General features: G+C 35.7%; 2 protein-coding genes across 3 annotated transcripts in view; one reads left to right on the top strand and one right to left on the bottom strand.

Moving 5' to 3' along the window:
• LOC123535767 (uncharacterized) overlaps positions 1-27,803 on the top strand; it is a 168,251-nt gene that overhangs the window by 53,578 nt on the left and 86,870 nt on the right. For both annotated transcript variants that reach the window (XM_053528019.1, XM_053528020.1), the window contains one exon: positions 65-327. In XM_053528019.1, coding sequence (XP_053383994.1) covers positions 65-327 — 263 coding nt within the window. The remainder of the gene's footprint in view (positions 1-64; positions 328-27,803) is intronic.
• LOC123535559 (kyphoscoliosis peptidase-like) lies at positions 1,710-21,943 on the bottom strand. The gene is made up of 6 exons (XM_045318229.2): positions 21,727-21,943; positions 14,679-14,840; positions 12,024-12,185; positions 7,366-7,481; positions 6,185-6,304; positions 1,710-3,884 (listed from the first exon to the last, which is right to left on the bottom strand). The coding sequence occupies exons 1-6, from the start codon at positions 21,793-21,795 to the stop codon at positions 2,924-2,926; spliced, it is 1,590 nt and encodes a 529-aa protein (XP_045174164.2). The 5' UTR covers positions 21,796-21,943; the 3' UTR covers positions 1,710-2,923.

The raw sequence follows: 27,803 nt of genomic DNA, 5'->3' as shown, positions 1-27,803 counted from the left end.
CAACATTTTCATTTATGTCATGTTTGGCGACCTATGGTTTTCCACTTTTTCTATTTCATTGCAGTCAATAATGAATGCGTGTAAGGAGTTAAATGACAGACTTCAACCTGTCCGAGTAAAGATGGGAAAACCAACTTGGTTAGAACTTATAAATGAGTGCTACGCAGAGGGTATTGACCTAGCTGCACATAGCTGGTTCAAACCTCACACTGACCTACACTACAAGTATAACTCTTACGGTGTTACTTGCACAGAGGTAGAACTTGACGTTCTCACAGGAGAGCATGAGATCACACGTGTAGATATGCTGTTTGACTGTGGAGAAAGGTACATTTTATTATTACCTGAAGTCAAAAAGTCTTTTATTTCAACATCTTTTGTTATAAACTTATCTGATTTTTGAAAGAAAAGTCAATATTGTATTGTTGTCATTTGATTGTCAGCACAGCAGTTGGTTGAATTGGTGTTTCGGTCCACTTTTTTTGTAAAACTATATAAGCTACAGATTAAAAAGTTACTTATGAAAGATCATAAAATGAGGAAGTGTGCCAAGAACCACAACTCCTTTTTGCAATTTGATACAGAATTTTGGCTCTGTTTGAACTTAATTTTTTTTCTCTGTTACTTTATTTATTTTTTACTCTCAAATTTCTCTTCATGATACTACCCCCATCCCAACATACACACACAGAGACACACCTTTACTTAGCATTGTCAGCAAGATATATATGACCATACACTGACAACAGGTAGGGACACTTACATATCATTGTCAGAATGATAGCTGTGTTTACCAATATCAGTTATAAAATTCTGCTCAGCGGAAACATTTTCTTAATTGACTAGTACTTGCAGTTTGTTCTTCCTCTCCCCACAAAATGTTTCAGAGGAGTATGCATTTGCCTATTTACATCCATCACTCCTACTCCTACTTTTAACTTGAATTTAGTATCAGTGATTATTCGTGATTATTACCTGGAGTTAGTAATGTACCATTTTTCATAGGTTCTTCTTAAATTGATGTAGAAAGTAAAACAAATGGCTTTGGCAACTTGAATTACATGTACATTGATAACAATATATATGAACAACACCCATGTTACAAGAATTAATTTTGACTTAACTATCTCTTACTTTAATAAAGAGGAGTTACTAGTCAGTAATAATAACTTTAAAACAAAAGAGGCAAGTAGGATATATGATGTGCCTGTATCTGATAGATTTCCTGATAGCTTTGAAGTAGAATAAAAGAATAATAATTCTGCAATTTTTCATTCTCAGACATTCTGTTTTTGGTCAGCTAAAATGTATCAAGGGTCAGAGAAAAGATGAATAGTTTGTTATTTTATGGCTGGAATAAAGATGATTCAGCTGGAAATGTGTGTAATCATGATTTTAATTTATAATGGAACAACATCTATATTCTGAATCTAACAGTTTTAAAAGTTGTGTAAGTGTGTTCACATTTAAAGGGTAATATGTCAGAATTTTCCTATAAGCTGTCAACTTCATCTTCCAGTTGAGCATGCATGTTTTCATGTACGAGGGTCTTCTACCAACTGTCTGCAAATTACAACTTAAGCTTTTAGGTAGACATGCATGTTTTCATATATTAGGGTGTTCTTATCACCTCGTTGTTGATTTTGAAACCAGTTTGTCATTTGCTTAAAAAAAGCTGTTGTATATGACAGTAGCAAGAAGTCAAAAAATCCTTTTTAATATGTATTTGAGAATAAGAAACAATATACATATAATGAGCACATAAGTGATATCACATACATTTGTATGTGTTTATCTACAGTTTTGATTATGAGGAACAAACTGATGCTGTAAAAGTATATATTTAGTAGAAACTAAATAATTTGATTTTGATTTTAACAATTACCGCCAATATCGTAATAAGAAAAAAGATGAAACAAGTGAGAGTGATCTTACTTTTATGTTTCCATACAATACTTATCAAGCAACACTTGATTGATTATCATAAAGGTACAACCACAGTTATTGGAAAGTTATTGGAATATAATAGGCTAAAATCAGGTTGTGTTTTGTCAATATTTGAACAGATATCACACATTAGGATATTTGCTGATGCTTAAGTTAATTTGGATTCTGCTTATGACAAAATTGAAATAGTCTGTTAAAGAGTATAATGATGTTAATAATGTAGGCATTGTAACTGAAAATACAAACTTTAAGTAGGAGCTATCTATATTAAATGTATGTGAAGTTAACTGCATCAGAATACAAGGACTGAAAAAATTATTAAAATATCATTTACTGAAAAAGAGTTATTTGAGCTGAAAAAAATGATCCCGGGTGAAATATTTGGAAAAAATGGAGACAACTCCGCAAAGACTTTATGATAGGCTTAGGTGACAGTTGACCTAGTACCTCATGCAAACTACCCACTTTTTTACCTCTAATCATGAAAAAAGCATGCATACTTGCCACATGGATTAGCAACCTGAATACAAAACTATGTAAAGATCAAATAATTGATTGCCCTGGGGAAAGTAGGACATATTTTGTGGTGAAATTTGTAAACAAACAGACAATTTTTCTAAAAAAGTCAAAACCCACAGAATTTCACAAGGTGAAATATGTTGAAAAGGCTGCTACTGGAAAGAGAACAATCTGAACTACCCATACATATGCGTCAAAGTATGGGAAAAATATCTAGAAATATGAGAAAATCGAAGAAATCAATTTCGAGACTGTCAGATGCATAACTGTGTAATCATACATGGCATTTATCATAGATAGGTTACTTTTCCTTTGCACTGATATAACATGGGCAGGATTAGGATTAAGAAACGGTGTTCACTCAACAATTTCACTATATAATTAGATTGTTTCCCTTGCGTAAAGAAGGCTTAGGGTAAGTCTCTAAATAATGATGTTAAAATTGATATAGTTAAAGTCAAACTGTGTGAAATTTGTATAATCCATCCAGTCTGCCATGTTTTTCTCCCCTTGTACCATACATGGAAACTTGATATCCTGGAGCATGCGTGGTTACATTCCCTGTAAACATGGTTCCAGATTTCTCCAGGTATGTATGTTCAACCATTACATGTTGCAGGTGGGGAGCAGACACTCTGAACTGGACTTGAGTGTTTGCAGGCAGGTTTCCCCTCAGAGGCTCATGTAGAATGCATCTTTCAGTGCTAGCTGCTCCAAATGCCACTGGATATTCATGGTCCTTATCCTTGACTTCAGTACATTTGATAATGTATTCCATAATTTCTGGAATTTTTTCATTATTGTCATCAGAAACAAGTTTACCAAATATAGTCAGCTGATAAGTTCCAGGGCTTTTGGGATGTACCAATAACTTGTTAGCTCCCTTTTCCAGATATTCGAATGTTGTGTTTCGTTGTTCTTTCAGCCAGTTTCCTTCCTTCAACATTAGTCTTGCCGTAATAGTAATCTCCTCTTTTCCTTTACTTTTGAATGTCATCTCCACTTCATTCTTCATTTCAAAATATGCTTGTGGATGACTGATAGCCAGAACTCCAAGCCTGAAAGCCTCTGGTTTGTATTCAACATTTTTGTTGAATTCCTCAAGACTGAGTGGTTTAGGCAGTAGTTGCCATTTCTGACTTTCCTCCAAGTTGTTGTCCATGTAAGGAAAATGAGCAGAAACAAATTGTTTCGGATCAGTTAGGAAGTAGAAATCATCAAATTTTTTTTTGAAGGAATTAGTTTCACTGTCAAGATGGCCAGCTCCCCAGGTACTGTCTAAAAGGTACCACTTGCCCTCAAGCTGGACTGCATTCCAAGCATGGTCTGTGCTTGTGCTAAGAGTGAGAGGTTTGGCAGCTGAATAACCATAACCTTTGGAAAACCCAGAAATCTTCTTTACTGGAATACCGGCTTTTCTGTAGAAACCAAAGAAATAATAAGTTATTTGAAGAAATAGTATTGGCTAATTTCAGCTTTAGCAGAACTTGTTGAAATAGAATTACTAAGGTGGCATTTTAAATATTATATTTTGTTTGCTTAATTCTTCTCAGGTTATTATCTTTTTAGCTCAGCTGAGGATGAAGTGCTCATGGCTAGCTTTTAGGATTGCTGGCTTTCTATCATCCGCCCCTCATCCACAATTTCTTTAAAGAAAACCATCTCCTAAACTGCTTTGCCAAGTTCAACTAAACAAAACTGAATGTTCCTTGGGTGGTCTGCTTTCAGACTCCTTCAAATCTAGGTCATTTATGTAGAATTCTGGTTGCCATAGCAACCAAAAGAAGAATGTTTAATAATCAGATTTTTCAATAATTTCTGGGTGACCCTTTACCAGATTCTTTCAAAACATTCTGTTTCATTAAAAAAACAAAAAAAACCCAAAAAAACATGGCTTCCAGGGATCAGGACTAGTTTTCCCTGGCTGTGTAGAAAATTTTGAAAACATTCTTCTCTGAAACTGTTGTAAGATTTTAAAATAATTTTACAGCAATATTTCTTGGGTGAACTTCTACCAAAGTTCAGATCATTTGGTTTCATAAAAAAATGCGGCCACCAAGGGGTAGGACCAGTTTTCCCTGTATGGCAGTATGAAAAACTTGATATTTTCACAGCAATGTTCTTCAGGTGAACCTCTTCAGATTCTTTAAAATATTTTTTTTAGTTAAAAAACATGACCTTCAGGGAGCAGTGCTTCCCTATATAGCTACCTGGAAAACTTTGAAAGCTTTTTTCTCTTAACTGCTGGCTCAGTTTCAAAATAGTTTCACAGCAATATTCCTTAGATGACCCTCAACAAAATTCTTTCCAATCATTCTGTTTCTTTAAAAAAGAAACATGGCTTAAAGGAGGCTGGGCTCCTAATTTTTGTGACTCCTGAGCACTTAGAGGTGCCCTTGTCCAGACATCTATCTGTCCATCCATCCGAATTTGTGTAGTGCATATCTCGAAAGTATTTGACCCAGGGTCATCAAACCTCACAGGATTGTCAGTCAACTTGAGGAGTAATGCTCTTGGTGTTTTAATCAGAATTTCACTCGGCCAAACCTGAGTTATGGCCCATTACTTAGTCAAAAATATGCATAAAAAGGGCCTAAAAATTTGTGTTGCATGTATCTCAAAAAGTATTTGACCTAGTGTGCAAAATTGTGCACCTTGAGTTTTGTTTTAGGTTTCACTTAGCCAGACCTACAGTTATCGTCCTTGACTTAGTCAAAATATGCAAAAAAATTGTGTCCCATGTTATCTTATCAATTATTTGACATAGTGTCATGAAACATAATATGAATATTACTCAGCTTGCAAAGTTTTGCAACTGGGGTTTTGTTTGGATTTTCTTTTAGTCAAACCGGAGTCATGGCCATTGATTTAGTCAAAAATGTGTATTTAAATCATAAAAGTTTGTGTTGCATATATCTCAAAAGGTATTGACTTTAATGGCTCATTAAATGTTACAGGATTGTTACATAGCATGTGAAATTTTGTACCTGGTGTTCTGATTCCACTCAGCCAGACCAAAGTTATAATCCTAGTGAAAAATGCACATAAAGTGCTTAAAAGTGTGTTGCATATGTCTTAAAAATATTTGACCAAGGGTCATGAGACCATGTATTAATATTTTTGTGCATAGGTATGTTTTGGATTTCACTCAGCAAGACTTGAGTTATGGCCACTGATTTAGTCAAAATAAGCATTAAGGGCTTAAATTTGAGTTCCATTTTTCTCAAGAAGTATTAGACCTAGAGTCATAAAATATTAGAGGATTATTATATTGCATGTGAAGTTGTGTACCTGGTTTTCTATTTTGGATTTCTCTCAGCCGGACTTGACTTAGCAAAAATACACATAAAGTGCTTAAAAGTTTGAGTTGCATATATCTTAAAAATATTTCAAATAGAGCCAATTAGAACCATGTACAGAGACAAGAAGTGAGGGCACCAATGTCCTATGGATGTGCATCTTGTTTTTTGCTAGTTTTGTCATATCTAAGGAAAGTCATGTGTAAGGAAATCTGTAACAGTTTACAGCTATTTGTTATAATGCAGAAAAATAGAAAAGAAAAAAAAACTTAGTATTTGAACACATGAATATTTGATCAAAAATGCCTTAGGTAAATCTGTACACTTAGTTTTTACCAGGATAAAGTTTTATGTACTTCATAAACTAATGAGACCGTTATAATATTTTTAAATTGGTTTAGTAACTGATTTAAGATTACCTGCATAACAATTCAAAGACACTGGCGTAACCCTCACACACACTTCTGCCATTTTTCATTACCGACTCAGCATCATTTGGCGCTTTTGTAGCTCGTCCAAAAAATCCTTCCACATCATACCTGGAATAGAAAATAGGTGAGGACTTATCCATATCTAGATGCTTTGGATGGGGCCTTCTTGGTCAAGTGGTTAAGGTCTCGGATTTCAAATGAGCCGTGCCATGAGAAAACCAACATAGTGGGTATGCGACCAGCATGGATCCAGACCAGCCTGCGCATCCGCGCAGTCTGGTCAGGATCCATGCTGTTCGCTTTTAAAGCCTATTGGAATTGGAGAAACTATTAGCGAACAGCATGGATCCTGACCAGACTGCGCGGATGCGCAGGCTGGTCTGGATCCATGCTGGTCGCATACCCACTATGTTGGTTTTCCCATGGCACGGCTCAAATAACTTGCCCCTCACAAGTGTGTTGAAGACCTTGCTAAGTATGTAGAATTTATATAGGAGGCCAGCTGCCTTTCAGTAGGTTGCTGACTGACCAAATAATATGTTGAAATTATAATAATTGTTTCTTCAAACTAATCTGTTTATTGACAATATATAAGAAATAATAAATGTGTTCCTGGACGGGCCTTATGCTGTTATAATTAACTCCCTGCCGTTGAAAATATTGCAGAAAGGAATTCCCCAATATCTAGTTCTTTTTAATTCAAGTATGAAGCATTAACATCTATTAACACTAATGTCAAACAGGCAACTGCAATTGCTGTGGACCATGTTAAAATTTTTATTATAATATGAAAATGATACTTATAACAGTATTTCAGTCGTTTTGGGGGTTTTTTTGGTTTTTTTTGGTAGAGTATGGAATATTTATAATAGACATTAAATGTGTTTTGATATAATACATGAAACACAATATGTATTTCAACAAAAAATAATTTATCCCATGCCATTATCACAATGTGGTTTTACGTTGTGTTTTCTTTATCTTTTGGTGTTATATTGAGTGTTTCATGTTTACTTTCAACATCAGTTAAATTGGAAAGTTGTCATAACAGCTGTTCTTCAAGTTCTTACTGTTTGATCTGTGAGCCTTATTGCAGTATTTCGATAATTCTCCAGAAGAATGACTACCATTGCATATTACTATATCTGCAGACCTTCGTTAATACTTACTTGATGTTTTCGGAACTCCAGACAAAAAATCCTCTTGCCAACATTCTAGGATCCTTGGAGACAGTTGACATATACTTCACCAGTTCTTCTGCAGAATTTTTCACACTGTTTGGAGCCTGCATTAGAAAGGAAGCTTTTATATGTTACAGTGAACAATTTTATGGGTATGTAGGGCTGTGCATCATTACTTATAGAAGACAGGGGTTTTTTTTATACTATAGCAGAGGCTGAATATCGGCCTCGTCCCCCAGCCGAGGATTTCCCCCACAGCCAAGGATTTCCCCTACCGCAGTCGAAATTCCCCTACGTCCGAAATTCCCCCCTCCAAAATCGTAAACAAAGCAATGGAGATTACTCCCAGCGATTTTCCCGACCGAATATCGGACCTGTTCACAATTGCAGACGGTCTTTCACAATTTTCAATGGGTGTGGAAACCTTTAGAAATAGTAGAAAAATGTTTGAAGAGCGTTCAGTGGACCCGAGGTTCCGGTTTTGACCAGCGAAAATCGATAAAAACTCGTATCTGACCCGCACATAATATGCCGTGGGCGTCTGCTTGTCTCGCGGTAATACTCTTTGATGCGTAACAAGTTCGAAAGCTCTGCCCCTTGTCAATCAAAATCCCAGTGAACTTCATACTGTTTGTCGACACCAGCGTAAGTATGACAGTAGGCGGAGCGTCGTATGTTAATTAGCTACTGACAGATGTCAATCACGCCACGCGCCGACTGACACGTGGTTATCATCAGTATGTAATATAGATGATTGATAAACAATGCAGCGTCAGATTATTGTGTTTGTACCTCTTGTTAATTAGCGGTAACAGCTTATGCTGTATTGTGTAATAGGTGTTGTTAATTTAAAGTAATTATTTTATGTGCTTGATTCGATTAAATAAGCCGGTCCGCCGTTACGCAAATTTATTATCTTTGTCGAGGTATTTTGCTAGAGCAAAATAAAATATAAATGTTTTAAGGTTTCGATGGAGGCCTTGAGAAACAAAAATCAAACAACACCAAATCATAGAAAGAAAGAGTTGTTTGACATGAAAATTGAACAGCATGTAAAACATGTATATTACTTTACGAAACAAGTGTCAGTATACTGATATAAACATTGAATTCCGGAAAAGGGCTGCCTAAAGGGGCTCCACTTCCGGACAGTTAAACGCCTTTAAAAACTCACCATTTTCAAAGAACTGTTACACATGTTCGTTTTGATGCATTTGCAATAGCGTGCGAGTGGTGAAATTTCGCATAACAAGGTGGAACACAGTTTTCAGCAATTGTTTATCTTTATTTCTTTACAAATGGCATTCATTTTCAAAGGGAGACAACTGTTCCCAATTATTTTAAGTACAAATGGCATTCATTTTCAAAGGGAAACAACTTTTTCCGATTATTTTAAGTAATCTTTGAGAAAAAGTTGTCTCCCTTTGAAAATGAATGCCATTTGTAAAGAAAAAAAGATAAACAATTGCTGAAAACTATGTTCCACCTTGTTACGTGAAAATTCATCACTCGCACGCTATTGCAAATGCATCAAAACAAACATGTGTAACAGTTCTTTGAAAATGGTGAGTTTTTAAAGGCGTTTAACTGTCCGGAAGTGGAGCCCCTTTAGGCAGCCCTTTTCCGGAATTCAATGTTTATATCAGTATACTGACACTTGTTTCGTAAAGTAATATACATGTTTTACATGCTGTTCAATTTTCATGTCAAACAACTCTTTCTTTCTATGATTTGGTGTTGTTTGATTTTTGTTTCTCAAGGCCTCCATCGAAACCTTAAGTAATCAGATATTATAAGTATGGAATAGTTCTGGTGAAAAGATGAAATTTAAAACGGGTATTTTATCAAGAATTTTTAATGTTTGCTTTCGTTTTTTCATATTTGTCACACGTTTTCGCGATCGTGATTTTCGGACTTTTTTATCCTTTCTTACAAGATTTTCTAGTACAATTGAAATAAAAAGCCAACAAAAGTATGCATTTAATAATAATATGATGACTCTTGCAAAAGCAACTCTTATTTTAAAGCATTTTTTGTGAATAAAAGCATGTGACCTTTAAATATTCAATGATTTGAGCATTTCAACTCTCCCCACCCACCTTGTTACAATGATAAGTGAACATTAGTGCAAGTCCATCTATTGCTAAGTGACAGTGTGTATAGTTGCTAAAAGTTGCAAGAATATGTAATAAAAACATAGTTTAAAGTGTTTATTATGCATAATTGTAAATTCCTGCGAGTGAAAAAATTCCCCAAAACTGCTCGTCGCGCGCTATTTTCTTCCCCCAGTGACAGGCTGGGGCCTCTTCCCCCAGTCGTAAAAAAAACCCCTGGAAGAGTGTTAGAAGTCAGGGTTGGAGCTAGGTCCAAAGTTTTTGGAGAAGTCACTTCTCCGTAAGATGATTTATTTAATAGGGAGAAATCAATTATCCATCTGGATGGTTTAGTGAGATGTGGGGACACTAAGTCTTGTATATTTGTTTCAACCTTCTCAATAAAAAATGAAAATGAAGTTAAGCACCTGATTGTGCACAAGCTTGTGGAATGGAAGACAGTGACAGGTTCAGAAAATGGGTGTTATTTGCATTTTTGTCGAGCCCGCTTGCGGTGAGCCCGATATAGTCGTCACTTTTGGCGGGTCTGTGTATTTGTGTCCGCCCACTTGTGGTGAGCTTGATATAGTCGTCACTTTTGGTGTATATGCTTCCGTTCAATTTTGCCAGGACCGTATCTTTGACATGCATGGACCAATCTTGTTTATATTTGGCATGAATGTTTACCTCAGTGAGAAGGAATATCATGCGCAAACCCTTTGTTCCTACTCAAAGGTCAAGGTCACAGTTGGAGGCCAAAGGTCAAATTGAAGTTTGTCTGGACCATAACTTTGACGTGCATATACCAATCCTGTTTATATTTGGCATGAATGTTTACCTCAATGAGAAGGAGTGTCATGTGCAAACCTCATGTTCCTATCTCAAAGGTCAAGGTCACAGTTTGAGGTCAAAGGTCAAATTGAAGTTTGTCTGGAGCATTTCTTCTTCATGCATGGTGGGATTTTGATGTAACTTGGCATGAATATTCACCATTATTAGACAGAGTATCATGCGCAAGAACCAGGTCCCTAGGTCTAAGGTCAAGGTCACACTTAGAGGCCAAAGGTGCTGGTGGGCTCAACATTCTATTGTCTGTTGGGCATGCAGAATGTATTTCTAGTTCTGGATAGCAACTATTGATATGACAATTCATTTTCTTGGTTGCATCATTTTCCTCAAAATGGTTTCAGTCAGAAATTCTGAAGGAAAAAAACAATTTTTTAAAAGATTCAGTAGCAAAACAGATGAACCACACTGATTTTTAGCACGAATGTATCTCTTTAGAGTAAAAATAAAAAGTAAATATGGGTGTTGGATGAAACTTAGTCTCAAACTCTGTCTGTAATTTGTAAGTTTTTGTCTAGTGTAAGATTAAAAGTAAGCTTGTTAGATAATAAACTTTCACACATCTGGGTCAATCAAGTAGTACTCAGACATTCTAATATGGCTCAGTTTAATTGTCAGTTAAACAAAGAAGAAAGTCAAGCTCTGTATATTCTGCTATAAACAACAGTTGACACGCAGACAGATTTTATTATCATATTTCCGCATGACGTTTGGTTCATTACTACTTAAGTAAATGAAGCCTAGCATATTTTTATGCCCCCGAAGGGAGGCATATAGTTTTTGAACCGTCTGTCAGTCTGTCCGCAATTTTTGTGTCCGGTCCATATCTTTGTCATCCATGGATGGATTTTCAAATAACTTGGCTTGAATGTGTACCACAGAGAGATGACGTGTCGCGCGCAAGACCCAGGTCCGTAGCTCAAAGGTAAAAGTCACACTTAGACGTTAAAGGTCATTTTTCATGATAGTGCATTGATGGGCGTGTCCGGTCCATATCTTTGTCATCCATGGATGGATTTTCAAGTAACTACGCATAAATGTGTGGCACAGTAAGACGACGTGTCGCGCGCAAGACCCAGGTCTGTAGCTTAAAGGTCAAGGTCACACTTAGACGTTAAAGGTCATATTTCATGATAGTGCATTGATGGGCGTGTCCGGTCCATATCTTTGTCATTCATGCATTAATTTTAAAATTATTGGGCATGAACGTGTACCACAGTAAGACGACGTGTCGCGCGCAAGACCAAGGTCTGTATCTCAAAAGTCAAGGTCACACTTAGACGTTAAAGGTCATATTTCATGATAGTGCACTGATGGGCGTGTCCGGTCCATATCTTTGTCATTCATGCATGGATTTTAAAATAACTACGCATGAATGTGTGGCACAGTAAGACTACGTGTTGCGCGCAAGACCCAGGTCCGTAGGTCAAAGGTCCTAAACTCTAACATCGGCCATAACTATTCATTCAAAGTGCCATCGGGGGCATGTGTCATCCTATGGAGACAGCTCTTGTTTACCAGTTTGTTTCAATGAACATGTAAGAATGAAAACAATCTAGGTCTTCTCATAGTTTGTGAAGTAATTTACCAAGGTTCATTGTTCTGATGCGAAGATATTAATCATAGTGGTTCAGTTCCTGCATGTCTGAACTTTGAACCATAAAAATCAAATGACAACCACTAAAAAAGCCTTGATTATTTACTAACCTTTCTAGCATGTTGATCTATTTTCTGGTAATTATATGTCTCCTTTAAGTTGCTATGACTCCTCTTCACACTTGCCATTGTGACAGATTGGTTTTTATTTACGACAGTAACTGGTACATTTTCAGTGTCAGTTTTTGGACTTGGACATCTCATCTTTGATACCTATAAAATAATTGTACTATCTCAGTCATACAGTTCTCTGCACCAGGCAGTTTGAGAAAGCTTTTTAACAGTCAAACCTGTCATAGCTGCCACCTATATTAAGAAGCCACTTGCTTGAAGCAGCCACCCGTGCGAAAAAGGAACAGGAAATCCTGGGATTATCCCAGGAAGTCCCAGGACTACCCTGGGATAATGTCCTGAAAATATCTCAGGAATTCCTGGGATAGTCCTGGGACTTTTCATGCCGTTAAATGGGAATGGGACAATCCTAGGATTTTCCTGTGAACAGGAAAAAACAGGACACCAGAACACCAAGAAACCTATGCTGTTCTGCTATCCTGAAAATCACAGGAATGTCCTGGGATTTCCTGATGTCAGGAAATAAAAGTATATATTGTCCTGTTCTCAGGAAATCCCAGGAATGTCTTGATAAAAAATTCTTGAAGTTAGGATAGCCCAGGACAATTGTCCTGTCTTCAGGAAATCCCAGGAGTTCCTGATGTCAGGAAATTTCAGGAGAATTGTCCTGTCTTCAGGAAATCCCAGGAATTCCTGTTGTCAGGAAATCTCAGGAAAATTGTCCTGTCTTCAGGAAAGTTTCCAGAACATGTAATTGAATACCTTGTGAACATTATTTGAAATTCTCTTTGGCGGGAAATACAGTTAACAAATTGAATGAATGTTAAATTTTAATTGTATTTACAATAAGAATAATAAGGATTATCATTTCCAAATATTAAAAATATTTTCTAGTTAAAAAGTATACATCATGTACATTGAAACATACAACCTGTCATAGCAGAAATATCAATTTATCAGTTCAAGTATGTGCAGGAAATACAGTTAACAAATTGAATGAACGTTAAATTTCAATTGTATTTACAGTAAGAATAATAATTAAGGATTATCATTTCCAAATATTAAAAAATATTTTCACGTTAAAAAGTATACATCATGTACATTGAAACATACAACCTGTCAAAGCAGAAATATCAATTTATCAGTTCAAATATGTGCATACATGGCAAAAACACTAGGCGTAACTTACTGGTATTGTTTTGTAAAATCATTAAATGAAGGTATATATTTAGTATTATTTCTAAAAGTTTAATACAGAAATAATTTGATAACTTACTACAAATATAGAATATATTCCTGTTACTCCAACAGCATCATAGCACAAGTGCTTAATGATACAAAACATGGGTCTTCAACACCAGGATGTAATTAACTTACTAGACCATTACAAGATCATGTTTCAAATTAATTGCCATCTTTCAATCTGTATCTTTTAGAAAAAGTCCTGTCTTTTTCCTGTGAACAGGACAATTTCCATCAAAAGTCCTGTCTTTTTCCTGTGAACAGGACAATTTCTATCAAAAGTCCTGTCTTTTTCCTAAGAACAGGACAATTTCTATCAAAAGTCCTGTCTTTTAGTGTTAAAGTCCTGTCTTCAAGACTTTTATGCAGCCTTGCTAAAAGAATCTCAGGATATCCCAGGATAATCCTGGGATTTCCTGAGAACAGGAAAATATTTCTGCACGGGCAATTAGCTAACTTTTCAAAGCAATTTATTTTTAGCTCACCTGAGCACAAAGTGCTCAAAGGTGAGCTTTTGTGATCGCCCTGTGTCTGTCGTCTGTCATCAACAATTTGACTGTTAACTCTCTAGAGGTCACATTTTTGACCCAGTCTTAATGAAACTTGGTCAGAATGTTACCCTTAATGAAATCTTGGATGAATTCCATATTGGGTCATCTGGGCTGAAAAACTAGGTCACCAGGTCAAATCAAAGAAAAAGCTTGTTAACACTCTAGAGGTCACAATTTTTGCCCAATCTTAATGAAACTTGGTCAGATTGTTATCCTCAATAAAGTCTTGGACGAATTTGATATTGGGTCATCTGGGGTCAAAAACTAGGTCACCAGGTCAAATCAAAGAAAAGCTTGTTAACACTCTAGAGGTCACATTTTTGGCCCAATCTTAATGAAACTTGGTCAGATTGTTATCCTCAATAAAGTCTTGGACAAGTTCGATATTGGGTCATCTGGGGTCAAAAATTAGGTCACCAGGTCAAATCAAAAGAAAAGCTTCTTAACACTGTAGAGGCCACATTTATGACTTATCTTCATGCATGGATTTTAAAATAACTACGCATGAACGTGTGGCACAGAAAGACTATGTGTCGCGCGCAAGACCCAGGTCCGTAGGTCAAAGGTCCTAAACTCTAACATCGGCCATAACTATTCATTCAAAGTGCCATCGGGGGCATATGTCATCCTATGGAGACAGCTCTTGTTTACCAGTTTGTTTCAGTGAACATGTAAGAATGAAAACAATCTAGGTCTTCTCATAGTTTGTGGTGTAAATTACCAAGGTTCATTGTTCTGATGCGAAGATATTAATCATAGTGGTTCAATTCCTGCATGTCTGAACTTTGAACCATAAAAATTAAATGACAAACCACTAAAAAAGCCTTGATTATTTACTAACCTCTCTAGCATGTTGATCTATTTTCTGGTAATTATATGTCTCCTTTAAGTTGCTATGACTCCTCTTCACACTTGCCATTGTGACAGATTGGTTTTTATTTACGACAGTAACTGGTACATTTTCAGTGTCAGTTTTTGGACTTGGACATCTCATCTTTGATACCTATAAAATAATTGTACTATCTCAGTCATACAGTTCTCTGCACCAGGCAGTTTGAGAATGCTTTTTAACAGTCAAACCTGTCATAGCTGCCACCTGTATTAAGAAGCCACTTGCTTGAAGCAGCCACTCATGCGAAAAAGGAACAGGAAATCCTGGGATTATCCCAGGAAGTCCCAGGACTACCCTGGGATAATGTCCTGAAAATATCTCAAGAATTCCTGGGATAGTCCTGGGACTTTTCATGCCGTTAAATGGGAATGGGACAATCCTAGGATTTTCCTGTGCACAGGAAAAAACAGGACACCAGAACACCAAGAAACCTATGCTGTCCTGCTATCCTGAAAATCACAGGAATGTCCTGGGATTTCCTGATGTCAGAAAATAAAAGTATAAATTGTCCTGTTCTCAGGAAATCCCAGGAATGTCTTGATAATTCTTGAAGTCAGGATAGCCAAGGACAATTGTCCTGTCTTCAGGAAATCCCAGGAATTCCTGATGTCAGGAAATTTCAGGAGAATTGTCCTGTCTTCAGGAAATCCCAGGAATTCCTGTTGTCAGGAAATCTCAGGAAAATTGTCCTGTCTTCAGGAAAGTTTCCAGAACATGTAGTTGAATACCTTGTGAACATTATTTGAAATTCTCTTTGGTGGGAAATACAGTTAACAAATTGAATGAATGTTAAATTTTAATTGTATTTACAGTAAGAATAATAAGGATTATCATTTCCAAATATTAAAAATATTTTCTAGTTAAAAAGTATACATCATGTACATTCCTGCTATCCTGAAAATCACAGGAATGTCCTGGGATTACCTGATGTCAGAAAATAAAAGTATATATTGTCCTGTTCTCAGGAAATCACAGGAATGTCTTGATAATTCTTGAAGTCAGGATAGCCCAGGACAATTGTCCTGTCTTCAGGAAATCCCAGGAATTCCTGATGTCAGGAAATTTCAGGAGAATTGTCCTGTCTTCAGGAAATCCCAGGAATTCCTGTTGTCAGGAAATCTCAGGAAAATTGTCCTGTCTTCAGGAAAGTTTCCAGAACATGTAATTGAATACCTTGTGAACATTATTTGAAATTCTCTTTGGCGGGAAATACAGTTAACAAATTGAATGAATGTTAAATTTTAATTGTATTTACAGTAAGAATAATAAGGATTATCATTTCCAAATATTAAAAATATTTTCTAGTTAAAAAGTATACATCATGTACATTGAAACATACAACCTGTCATAGCAGAAATATCAATTTATCAGTTCAAGTATGTGCAGGAAATACAGTTAACAAATTGAATGAATGTTAAATTTCAATTGTATTTACAGTAAGAATAATAATTAAGGATTATCATTTCCAAATATTAAAAAATATTTTCTAGTTAAAAAGTATACATCATGTACATTGAAACATACAACCTGTCATAGCATAAATATCAATTTATCAGTTCAAATATGTGCATACATGGCAAAAACACTAGATATAACTTACTGGTATTGTTTTGTAAAATCATTAAATGAAGGTATATATTTAGTATTATTTCTAAAAGTTTTATACAGAAATAATTTGATAACTTACTACAAATATAGAATATATTCCTGTTACTCCAACAACACCATAGCACAAGTGCTTAATGATACAAAACATGGGTCTTCAACACCAGGATGTAATTAACTTACTAGACCATTACAAGATCATGTTTCAAATTAAATGCCATCTTTCAATCTGCATCTTTTAGAAAAAGTCCTGTCTTTTTCCTGTGAACAGGACAATTTCCATCAAAAGTCCTGTCTTTTCCCTGTGAACAGGACAATTTCTATCAAAAGTCCTGTCTTTTTCCTGAGAACAGGACAATTTCTACGAAAAGTCCTGTCTTTTAGTGTTAAAGTCCTGTCTTCAAGACTTTTATGCAGCCTTCTAAAAGAATCTCAGGATATCCCAGGATAATCCTGGGATTTCCTGAGAACAGGAAAATATTTCTGCATGGGCAATTAGCTAACTTTTCAAAGCAATTTATTTTTAGCTCACCTGAGCACAAGGTGCTCAAAGGTGAGCTTTTGTGATCGCCCTGTGTCTGTCGTCTGTCATCAACAATTTGACTGTTAACACTCTAGAGGTCACATTTTTGACCCAGTCTTAATGAAACTTGGTCAGAATGTTACCCTTAATGAAATCTTGGAAGAATTCCATATTGGGTCATCTGGGCTGAAAAACTAGGTCACCAGGTCAAATCAAAGAAAAAGCTTGTTAACACTCTGGAGGTCACAATTATTGCCTAATCTTAATGAAACTTGGTCAGATTGTTATCCTCAATAAAGTCTTGGACGAGTTTGATATTGGGTCATCTGGGGTCAAAAACTAGGTCACCAGGTCAAATCAAAGGCAAAGCTTGTTAACACTCTAGAGGTCACATTTTTGGCCCAATCTTAATGAAACTTGGTCAGATTGTTATCCTCAGTAAAGTCTTGGACAAGTTTGATATTGGGTCATCTGGGGTCAAAAATTAGGTCACCAGGTCAAATCAAAAGAAAAGCTTCTTAACACTGTAGAGGCCACATTTATGACTGTATCTTCATGAAATTTGGTCAGAATGTTAACCTTGATGATCTCAAGGTCCAATTTGAATCTGGGTCGAGTTTGATATTGGGTCATCTGGGATCAAAACCTAGGTCACGGGGTCAAATCAAAGGAAAAGCTAATTTACACTGTAGAGGCCACATTTATGACCATATCTTAATGAAACTTGGTCAAAATGTTAATCTTGATGATCTGTAGGTCAAGTTCAAATCAAGTTCAAATCTAACTTGATAATCTTTAAGTCAAGTTCGAATCTGGGTCATGTCGGGTCAAAAACTAGGTCACTGGGTCAAATCAAAGGAAAAGCTAGGTAACACTTTAGAGGCCACATTTTTGACCATATCTTTATGAAACTTGGTCAGAATATTAATCTTGATGATCTATAGGTCAGTTTAAAATCTGGGACAGGTGGGTTCAAAAACTAGGTCACTAGGTCAAATCAAAGGAAAAGCTTGTTAACACTCTAGAGGCCACATTTATGACTGTATCTTCATGAAATTAGTCAGAATGTTAAACTTTATGATCTTTAGGTCAAGTTCGAATCTAGGTCATGTTGGGTCAAAAACTAGGTCACCGGGTCAAATCAAAGGAAAAGCTAGTTAACACTTTAGAGGCCACATTTATGACCATATCTTAATGAAACATGGTCAGAATGTTAATCTTGATGATCTTTAGGTCAGTAGGTCAGGTGAGCGATACAAGGCCTTCATGGCCCTCTTGTTTATTTACACTTGTGACATAAGATTGTGTCATACAGTTGCTGGCAGCTTAATACAAGTTTAAATCTGTTCATCATTACATGTTAATCAACAAATTTTCAGTAACAGACAGAAATACTTTTCTATTCGAACAATAAATAATTCCCTATACAGCCTTAAAAGCTCATTGGTAGTGCTTGCGACAAGTGTAGCAGGTAAGAGTACTGGTAGCTCCCTTGCTTGTGCCTGCCATAGTTGTATCTGTTAGCAGATACCATGTTGATTACACATATAGCTCATGTTATTTATTGAATGTATGCGATGTTATGTAAAGTCTAGTATATTTTCTTTTATCAAAAACCAGTAAAAGGTCACTTTTAGAAATAAAGAATTGTAGGTTGAATTATGCTACAGTGGGCCTTTCTTTTTATCTTTAACGCAACAAGGTAAACCAGCAGCCCAATATATGATACACTTACTGTATGGCTTGCCAGTCAATAGTCAAAACTATTGTCTGATGTCAGAAAGACACAGGGCCAATAGTTTTGACTGTCCAAAAGTCAAGCCATTCAATAGATGTTTTATTACAGGACAACAGAAATTAACTTTTGCATCATCATTTCGGATTTTTTTGACTTATTAGCTCAGTGAAATATGTTTAATATCTACCATTCATATAGTACAGACTATGGACTCAAAGTTACATAGGGAGTCCTGCAAAAAAACAAAACTTTTTTGACATCTAATCTTTTATACTGTTCAGAAATGATTATTATTACACAACAATCCCCCAGTCTTCTGTAACTGTTGTCTTTTTTTTTTTTCAAACAGAAAAACATGTCTTTTCATTTATTTTTTCATAATTTATTGAATGGCCCAGAGCATTTCATCAGGAAATTAGGAAGAGGCCCTGGCCTTTCAAACTGAAAAATTTATACGCAATAATTGTCCATTTTGGGAAAAATAATCAACTGGAAGTACACTGAATGACTAATTAAATTCATCTCCCCTGAAACACAAACTAATATCCAGGCCATGGAACGTAACGGACTAAAATCCAGGCCATGGAACATAACAGGTTAGATTTGTAATGTGTCACACATGGTTTTGTGCACTGTAAGTCTATAGTGCAACAAAAAATCAATACCAGATAAATGTTTCCTTTGGAAGTACTAAAATGTAAACAAAATCTTAACTATCTGTTGGCATGATTTGGGGAAATCCTCGCTTGCATTTTGAAATATCTCTGCCACAGTTGGGGAAAAATAGTATATTTTTGGATTGGGAAGTGGCCTTATACAGGCCTCTGTTATATAAGGCTGAAAAGCCCCGTGGCCTATTTCTCTACTCCTTTGTCTTTCAGTATAACCAGACTGGTGTGTTTCTATACTCTTTATTTTTCTATTATCACTAGACTGGTCTGTTCTTCTCATTATCATAAGACTGGTCTGTAACTCTGCTTGTTGGTCTTCTGTTATCAATATACTGGTCTTTTTCTGAACTCTTTGATCTTTAATTATGATCTTTCATCATCACTAGACTGGTATGTTCTTCTATTCTTTGATTTTTCATCATCACTAGACTGGTCTGTTCCTCTATTCTTTGATCTTTCATCATCAGTAGACTGCTCTGCTCCTCTATTGTTTGATCTTTCATCATCATTAGACTGGTCTGTTCCTCTATTGTTTGATCTTTCATCATCAGTAGACTGGTATGTTCCTCTATTCTTTGATCTTTCATCATCAGTAGACTGGTCTGTTCCTCTATTCTTTGATCTTTCATCATCAGTAGACTGGTCTGTTCCTGTATTCTTTGATCTTTCATCATCACTAGACTGGTCTTTTCCTGTATTCTTTGATCTTTCATCATCAGTAGACTGGTCTGTTCCTCTATTCTTTGATATTTCATCATCAGTAGACTTGTCTTTTCCTGTACCCTTTGATATTTCATTTTCCCTAGACTGGTATGCTCCTGTCATTATCCCTAGACTGGTATGCTCCTGTACTCTATGATCTTTCATCATCACTAGACTGGTCTGTTCCTGTATTCTTTGATCTTTCATCATCACTAGACTGGTCTGTTCCTCTGTTCTTTGATCTTTCATCATCAGTAGACTGGTCTTTTCTTGTACTCTTTGATCTTTCATTATGATCTTTCATCATCACTAGACTGGTCTGTTTCTCTATTCTTTGATCTTTCATCATCACTAGACTGGTCTGTTTCTCTATTCTTTGATCTTTCATCATCAGTAGACTGGTCTGTTCCTGTATTCTTTGATCTTTCATCATCAGTAGACTTGTCTGTTCCTCTATTCTTTGATATTTCATCATCAGTAGACTTGTCTTTTCCTGTACTCTTTGATATTTCATTATCCCTAGAATGGTATGTTCCTGTACTCTGTGATCTTTTATCATCACTAGGCTGGTATGTTCCTCTATTCTTTGATCTTTTATCATCAGTAGACTTACCCTTTGATCTTTCATTATGATCTTTCATCATCACTAGACTGGTCTATTTCACTATTCTTTGATCTTTCATCATCACTATACTGGTCTGTTCATCTATTCTTTGATCTTTCATCATCAGTAGACTGGTCTGTTCCTCTATTCTTTGATCTTTCATCATCAGTAGACTTGTCTTTTCCTGTACTCTTTGATATTTCATTATCCCTAGACTGGGGTGTTCCTCTACTCTATGGTCTTTCATCATCACTAGACTGGTCTGTTTTTGTACTCTTTGATCTTTCATCATCACCAGACTGGTCTGTTCCTCTGCTTCTTGATCTGTCATTATCACTAGGATGATCTGTTTTCTACTGGTAACACAAACCTTGATATTATTCCCATATATTTTGTATACATGTATTTTGTATTTCCAGAGCTACCATACATTATAAGCTAGACCCATTTTGGATCACAAACCCTTACCTCATTTTGAAGAATTATCCTAAAAGTGACATAAAGTGAAGAGAAGGTAGGGGTCATATATCGTCTAAGTGAGGTTTTTCATGTCACATTTGCTTACTGCAACACACATCACATCACACTGCAGTGAACTGGTATATCACCAAATACAACCTTCTCTCCTATTTCTTCTACCAAAATGTCAAAAATACATCCATAATGAAATTTGCTTGATTTAGATCTCTCTGGCCTCCCTGGTGAATAATTAGTGTTCTGTAAAATGTCCACCATTATGTGGCTAGACAAGATGGCTCCACACTGTTTCCTTTAGTATGAGTGGTAGGCCTACTTTTTGGTCTTAAATTATCGTTGAACTCTTCTGTTTCTCTGCTCTGGTTTTTCATCATCACTGATCCTTGATCTGTCATTATCACTGGACTAGTCTTTTTTATCCTTAGTCATTATCACTGGACTTGTCCTTTTTCTAATCCTTAATCATTCATTGTCACTGGACTGGTCTTTTTTTTAATCCCTAGTCATTCATTATCACTGGACTGGTCTATTTTCTCTAATCCTTAGTCATTCATTATCACTGGACTGGTCTGTTTTTCTAATCCTCAGTCATTCATTATCACTAGACTGGTCTGTTTTTTAATCCTTGATCATTCATTATTACTACACTTATCTGTTTCTCTACTTGGTTGACTTACCTTTTCATCAGAATTGATATTGTTTTGTTTTCTTGAAACAGTTTCTGGTTGTGAAGCAGAGCATCCCATCTTTGTTGAAATCCTTTAATATGTATAGGTTTTAGTTGTATTCTTGTGATATATTCATGTGATATTCTAAAAAGCAAGAAATAAGCTTATGATAAAATGTTGAAGCATTTCAACTCTCTGAAAGTCGCTAATCTTTTTAAATGGTTGAAGAATTACATTCATTTCTTAACTGGCTATTGTTCTTAAAATTTGCTTCCTGATTGGCTATTGTTCTTAAATTTGGCTTCCTGAATGTATAATGCTTGCAAAACAATAGTTTTATTGACAGCAGAACAGTAACTGTTGGATAATAGATCAAAATATTAAATTGAATTGAATTGAATTGTGTTTCATTGTTAACACATCTACACAAAATGCATGATTGATTTTTAGGCCAGTCTCAAAATACAGATCAGTTTTATGGATTATTATTTTGAATATTTTGTCACATGGACTAAATGTAGATAATTCCAGCTATTATTGGGAAGATCCCAGTGCTCGACAGGTCTTATTACAAGCATGGGCAGGCCCACCTGTATAGTACCAACAGAACACTGAAATAGAATTTAAATAAACTTGTCATGATAAATGATGACACTTAGATATGTAAATCTATGAACTACAATTAGTAGGTGTTTTAAATTATTGGGCGGTTTGGCCCATTTACCAGCTTGTAGTTTATACTAGGCTCTGTTAGGCTTTCCAAGCTTTAGTCAGCTTCTTCTCAATGACCACTTGTTGGATCACTAATCTTGGTCTGTTGCATTATTTTAAAAATTGTTTTGTTTCACCCCTTTTAGGGTCACAAAAGCTGAAAATAGAAAAATCTTTCAAAAACTTCTTATGAACCACATGATTGTTCTCTGTTAAATTTGGTCTGGAGCATCTATGTAAGGTCCTTCTCAACTTCGTTTAAATGTTTCCACTTGACCCATTTCTGGGGCTGCCCGAGGTAGAAAAGAAAAAAACCTTCATACTACTTCTCATGAACTACTTGATTGCTCTTCATCAATTTTGATCTGTAGGATCCTGGTATGGACTTCTCTTAAATGTGTTCAAATGGTTCAGTTTAATCTCTTGGAAGGGCAGCCAGAACCAATAAAAGAAAAATCTGTAAACAACTTCTTCTTGTGATCTGCTTGATGGAAAATTACCAAAATTTGTTTATATCATCCATTTACAAGCCTGTCTTCAGTTTGTTCAAATGGTTCCACTTCACTCCTTTTATGGGTTGTCAGAGCTGTGAATATAAAAACCCTTAACTTACCATGAACTGTTTGATTGAACTTCACCAAAGTGGTCTGAAGTATCTTTGTATTGAGGTCTGGTTACACCCATTTTAGTTAACAATAAAAAGCCTTTATCCTATATCTTCTGTCATGAACCACGTGAACAACTTTCACCAACTGTAGTCTGTGGCATTCTTGTAAGGTCCTTACTAACATTTCATTCAAAGAGGATTACTTTCTCTTTTTATGGTCCACCAGAGTTAAAATATTTTTCAAAATTTCATCGGTTTCTTTTCAAGAACTGCTTCATGTATCTACAACAAACACAGTCTCTAGTATCATTGTGTGGTATCACTGACTGGACTGGCATCATTTTTGACAATATGGGGTTCACCATTCTATGGCAATTCAATTTTGAGCAAGGTTGTCTACTGTGATCACCCTGTGTCAGTCATGTATTGTCTGTCTTGTGTCTGTTAATGCACTAGAGGCCACAATATTGGCCAATTTTAAGAAAGTTACCCTCATTAAACTCTTGGATGAGATGCTGCTGTGTCATTTAGGGCAAGAACTAGGTCACTAGGTCAGTTCATAGGAAAACCTTGTTCACACTCAAGAGGCTGCATTTTTTACATACTCTTCATAAAAGTTTGTCGGAATGTTTGTCACTATGAAACTTAGTTCAAACTTTCTACTTGATTATCATAAGTATTTGTTAGAGTATTTTGTCTTTGTGAAATATAGGACAAGTTCAAAACTGGATTACTATAGGTCACTCGGTCAAATTATAGAAAAACATTGTTAACACTAGAGGTGATGTTGAATCTTTATCTTCATATAACTTTGTCAGAATTTTTAACTATGAAATCTAGATCAAGTTCAAAACTTGTTTACCTGAGGTCAAAAATTAGGTCACTATGTGATATTATAGAAAAACCTTGTTAACACTTTCCTATTGTCTTCATAGAATTTTTTAGAATATTTGTCCCACTGAAACCTAGGTCATGTTTACAACAGGGTCTTAAAACTAGGTCACTAGGTTAAATCATAGAAAAACCTTATAAGCTCTCTCCAGGAAACATTTTCTTCTCCACGATCATAATCCTTCTTCAGAATATTTTCTCTGTGACAAATAGGTCGAGCTTAAAACTGGGTAACCTGAGACTTACACAAAGTCACTGGGGTAAATTATAGGAAAACATTGTTAGCTCGCACAAAGCAAAATTTTCTACTTGATCATCATAAGTTTTAATTAAAGCTCACCTGAGCACGAAGTGCTCAAAGGTGAGCTTTTGTGATCGCCCTGTGTCCATTGTCGTCGTCAACAATTTGACTGTTAACACTCTAGAGGTCACAATTTTGACCCAATCTTAATGAAACTTGGTCAGAATGTAACCTCAATAAAATCTTGGACAAGTTGGATATTGGGTCATCTGGGGTCAAAAACTAGGTCACCAGGTCAAATCAAAGGAAAAGCTTATTAACACTCTAGAGTTCACAGTTTTGGCCCAATCTTAATGAAACTTGGTCAGAATGTTACCCTCAATAAAGTCTTGGACGAGTTGGATATTGGGTCATCTTGGGTCAAAAACTAGGTCACCAGGTCAGATCAAAGGAAAAGCTTGTTAACACTCTAGAGGTCACAATTTTGGCCTAATCTTAATATAACTTTGTCAGAATATCACCCTCAATAAAGTCTTGGACAAATTCCATATTGAGTCATCTGGGATCAGAAACTAGGTCACCAGGTCAAATCAAAGGGAAAACATCTTAACACTGTAGAGGCCACATTTATGACTGTATCTTCATGATCTCAAGGTCCAGTTTGAATCTGGGTCATGTAGGATAAAAACTAGGTCACCAGGTCAAATCAAAGGAAAAGCTAGTTAATACTGTAGAGGCCACATTTATGACCATATCTTAATGAAACATGGTCAGAATGTTAATCTTGATGATCTATAGGTCACATTCAAATCTTGGTCAGGTGGGGTCAAAAACTAGGTCACTAGGTCAATTCAAAGGAAAAGTTTGTTAACACTCTAGAGGTCACATTTATGACTATATTCATGAAACTTAGTCAGAATGTTAATCTTGTTGATCTTTAGGTCAAGTTCGAATCTGGGTCATGTGGGGTCAAAAACTAGGTCACTGGGTCAAATCAAAGGAAAAGCTAGTTATCACTTTAGAGGCCACATTTATGACCATATCTTAATGAAACTTAGTCAGAATGTTAATCTTGATGATCTTTAGGTCAATAGGTCTAGTGAGCGATACAGGGCCTTCATGGCCCTCTTGTTGTCAGAATGTATTTTACTGTGAAATCTGTGCCAAGTTGAAAATTGAAACGCCTGAGGTCAAAAACTAGGTCACTAGGTTAAATCATAAACAAACCTTGTCAATACTCTATAAGCTACATTTTCCACTTGATCTTTGTGATACCTTGTCAGAATGTTTGCATGTTTAGAATCTAGGATAAATTTGTAACTTAGTCACTTTGGTGAAAAACTAGATCACTAGATGAAATCGTTGGAAAAAAAACTTATTAGTGATCTGCTTGATTTACCTCAAACATTGTCAGAATATTTGTCTTTAAGAAAGCTACTTTAAGTAAGATCACAGAAATATTTCTTTAGTGGTCCTATACCAAATTTTTAAAAATTATTTCAGTTTGTTGAAAATATGACCATCATGCAGTTATGTTAGTCACTTTTTCATATATGCATATAGTGAATACTTAAAAAAATATCAGAAAACTCTAGTCAAATTTATGGTTAATATGACCATGTCATTTCTGTATGTTGGGGAATGTTAGCTCATGAACAGAATAGCAGAAGTAATATTTGATGTAGTTTTCCATCATGTTTTATCATTTGGTCAAGCACTACAGTAACTTGTTTTTTTCCATAGGCTTCCATTGTTTATACTAATTATGTCTCCCACCACACAGTGGTGTGGGAGACATATTGATTTACTCCTGTCTGTGTGTCTGTCTGTCCGTCTGTCACAAAGCTTGTCCGCACTCCATTGTTTATACTAATTATGTCTCCCACCACACAGTGGTGTGGGAGACATATTGATTTACTCCTGTCTGTGTGTCTGTCTATCCGTCTGTCACAAAGCTTGTCCGCACTCTTAAGTCGAACATTTCTCATCTGATCTTCACCAAACTTGAATAAAATGTGTTTGCCAATAAGTGCTCGGCCAAGTTCGATAACTAGCCAAATCAGCCCAGGCACTTCGAAATTATGGCCCTTGAATTACCAAAAAACACTCTAAGTAAACAGTACATAAAGACTGACTTACTATTTAGATGATTAGTCAGTTGTGGGAGACATGCACTTTTCTCAAAAGCAGCTCTAGTTTATTTTTGGTTGATTTTGACGCAAGTTCTACAACTTATATTTAAAAAATCACTCTAAACACTTCATTCCTGATGGAATCCATCACCACAAAGGTATTAGAGAAGAGAAGCCAGTGTCCTTTTTAATGCTGAGTGCCAAGCAAGGGAGTTACTGGTACCATTTTTCACGTCTTTGGTATGACGCAGCCGGGGATCGAACCCACAACCTCCCACACTCAAAGCTCTAACACTAGGCTGTCGAGGCAGCCATTGTTAGAAGTGACCCTTTCACATACCCCAAGGCAAAGTGCCCACTGACACCTACTATTCTAAAGAGACAATTAAAAAGGCATGCATCCAGCCAGACACTTGTAAAATAATCCAAATTTCACAGAAGACATAGTAATGCATGATTTTGACACAATTTTTTATGGTTGTAAATATTACCTTTTTATCCAATCAGCTTTCCTCTTATTGACTCTTATGTGTTTCCCTATCCTTTTTTTAATCAAGGCCATGTTTCAATTCCAACCTCTGACCATTTACAAATTATCTATCCAGTGAGATGCAAAAATAGCACACGCAATGCAGTGATTTCCCCTGTTTACAGATATTTTGTATAGTATAATGGTATGTCCATTTGAAACGACCATTAATTAAAAATGTCACATTCTAGCTACAACTGACCGATTGTAACTATTTAACTATCCAACTCTCATGACTCTATAACTAACTGACTATCAGACACTTAATAGAGATAGGCCCTATAATTTTCAATGATAGTATTACATTAAATAAAGTCTAGAAATTAATTTCCAAGTCCTTGAAATAACCAAAAATGATTTCCCAAATGTGAAGTTTATGATAGTTTTGTTAATATCAATAACAGAAGTTTTAATTTTTAATTTAAAGTTGTGATCCACAAAGAATGACAACTCTTGCCTTGGGCTAGTACTTATAAGTAGAGATCTATTAGTTTACTTCCCTTGCAATTACACAATTAAGTGGAAAATGAAAACTGTTTCAGACACAATATCATACTTTTTTGCACAACAAAATCATTAAAGATTTATTCATTTGTGTTTGATTTACCCCTCAAGACATGGTTCCTATAATTCTGTCAACTTACATATGGTAAAAAATTAACTTTTAACAAGCCAATAATAAAACGAAGTACCAGTAGGTAAATTATAGTGCAGATAATACAGTTTTGCTTGTATCAAAATGTCACAATAGATCCACTTTTGTAATACAGAACACCTGGTAGGATTAGTAAAGGTGCAATTATATTGATCTCTATTTCCTATGCCTACACTTAAGATATCATAGTATATATAGAAAACAAGTGTCAATCAAATGATAAAATGGGAAATAAATGTAATAGGTGAGACTTCTTATGACTAAAATATTGGAAGTCTAAGATTAACAAAATCAGAAAACACATAAAGGTCTTTTCAATT

This window comes from Mercenaria mercenaria, chromosome 17 (genome assembly GCF_021730395.1).
Source record: "Mercenaria mercenaria strain notata chromosome 17, MADL_Memer_1, whole genome shotgun sequence".
NCBI classification, from domain to species: Eukaryota; Metazoa; Mollusca; class Bivalvia; order Venerida; family Veneridae; genus Mercenaria; species Mercenaria mercenaria.
The sequence above is the reverse complement of the archived record's forward strand: the minus strand, read 5'-3'. Positions and strand labels throughout refer to the sequence as shown.

What these genes read in the sequence shown, in the direction of transcription:
- LOC123535559 (XM_045318229.2), bottom strand. Translation starts at nt 21,795, where the DNA reads ATGGGATGCTCTGCTTCACAACCAGAAACTGTTTCAAGAAAACAAAAC. An exon ending in TAGATCAACATGCTAGAAAG is followed by an intron (nt 7,482 to 12,023) that starts GTTAGTAAATAA and finishes TTTCTAATGCAG; the next exon opens with GCTCCAAACAGTGTGAAAAA. An exon ending in TGGAGTTCCGAAAACATCAA is followed by an intron (nt 6,305 to 7,365) that starts GTAAGTATTAAC and finishes TTTCTATTCCAG; the next exon opens with GTATGATGTGGAAGGATTTT.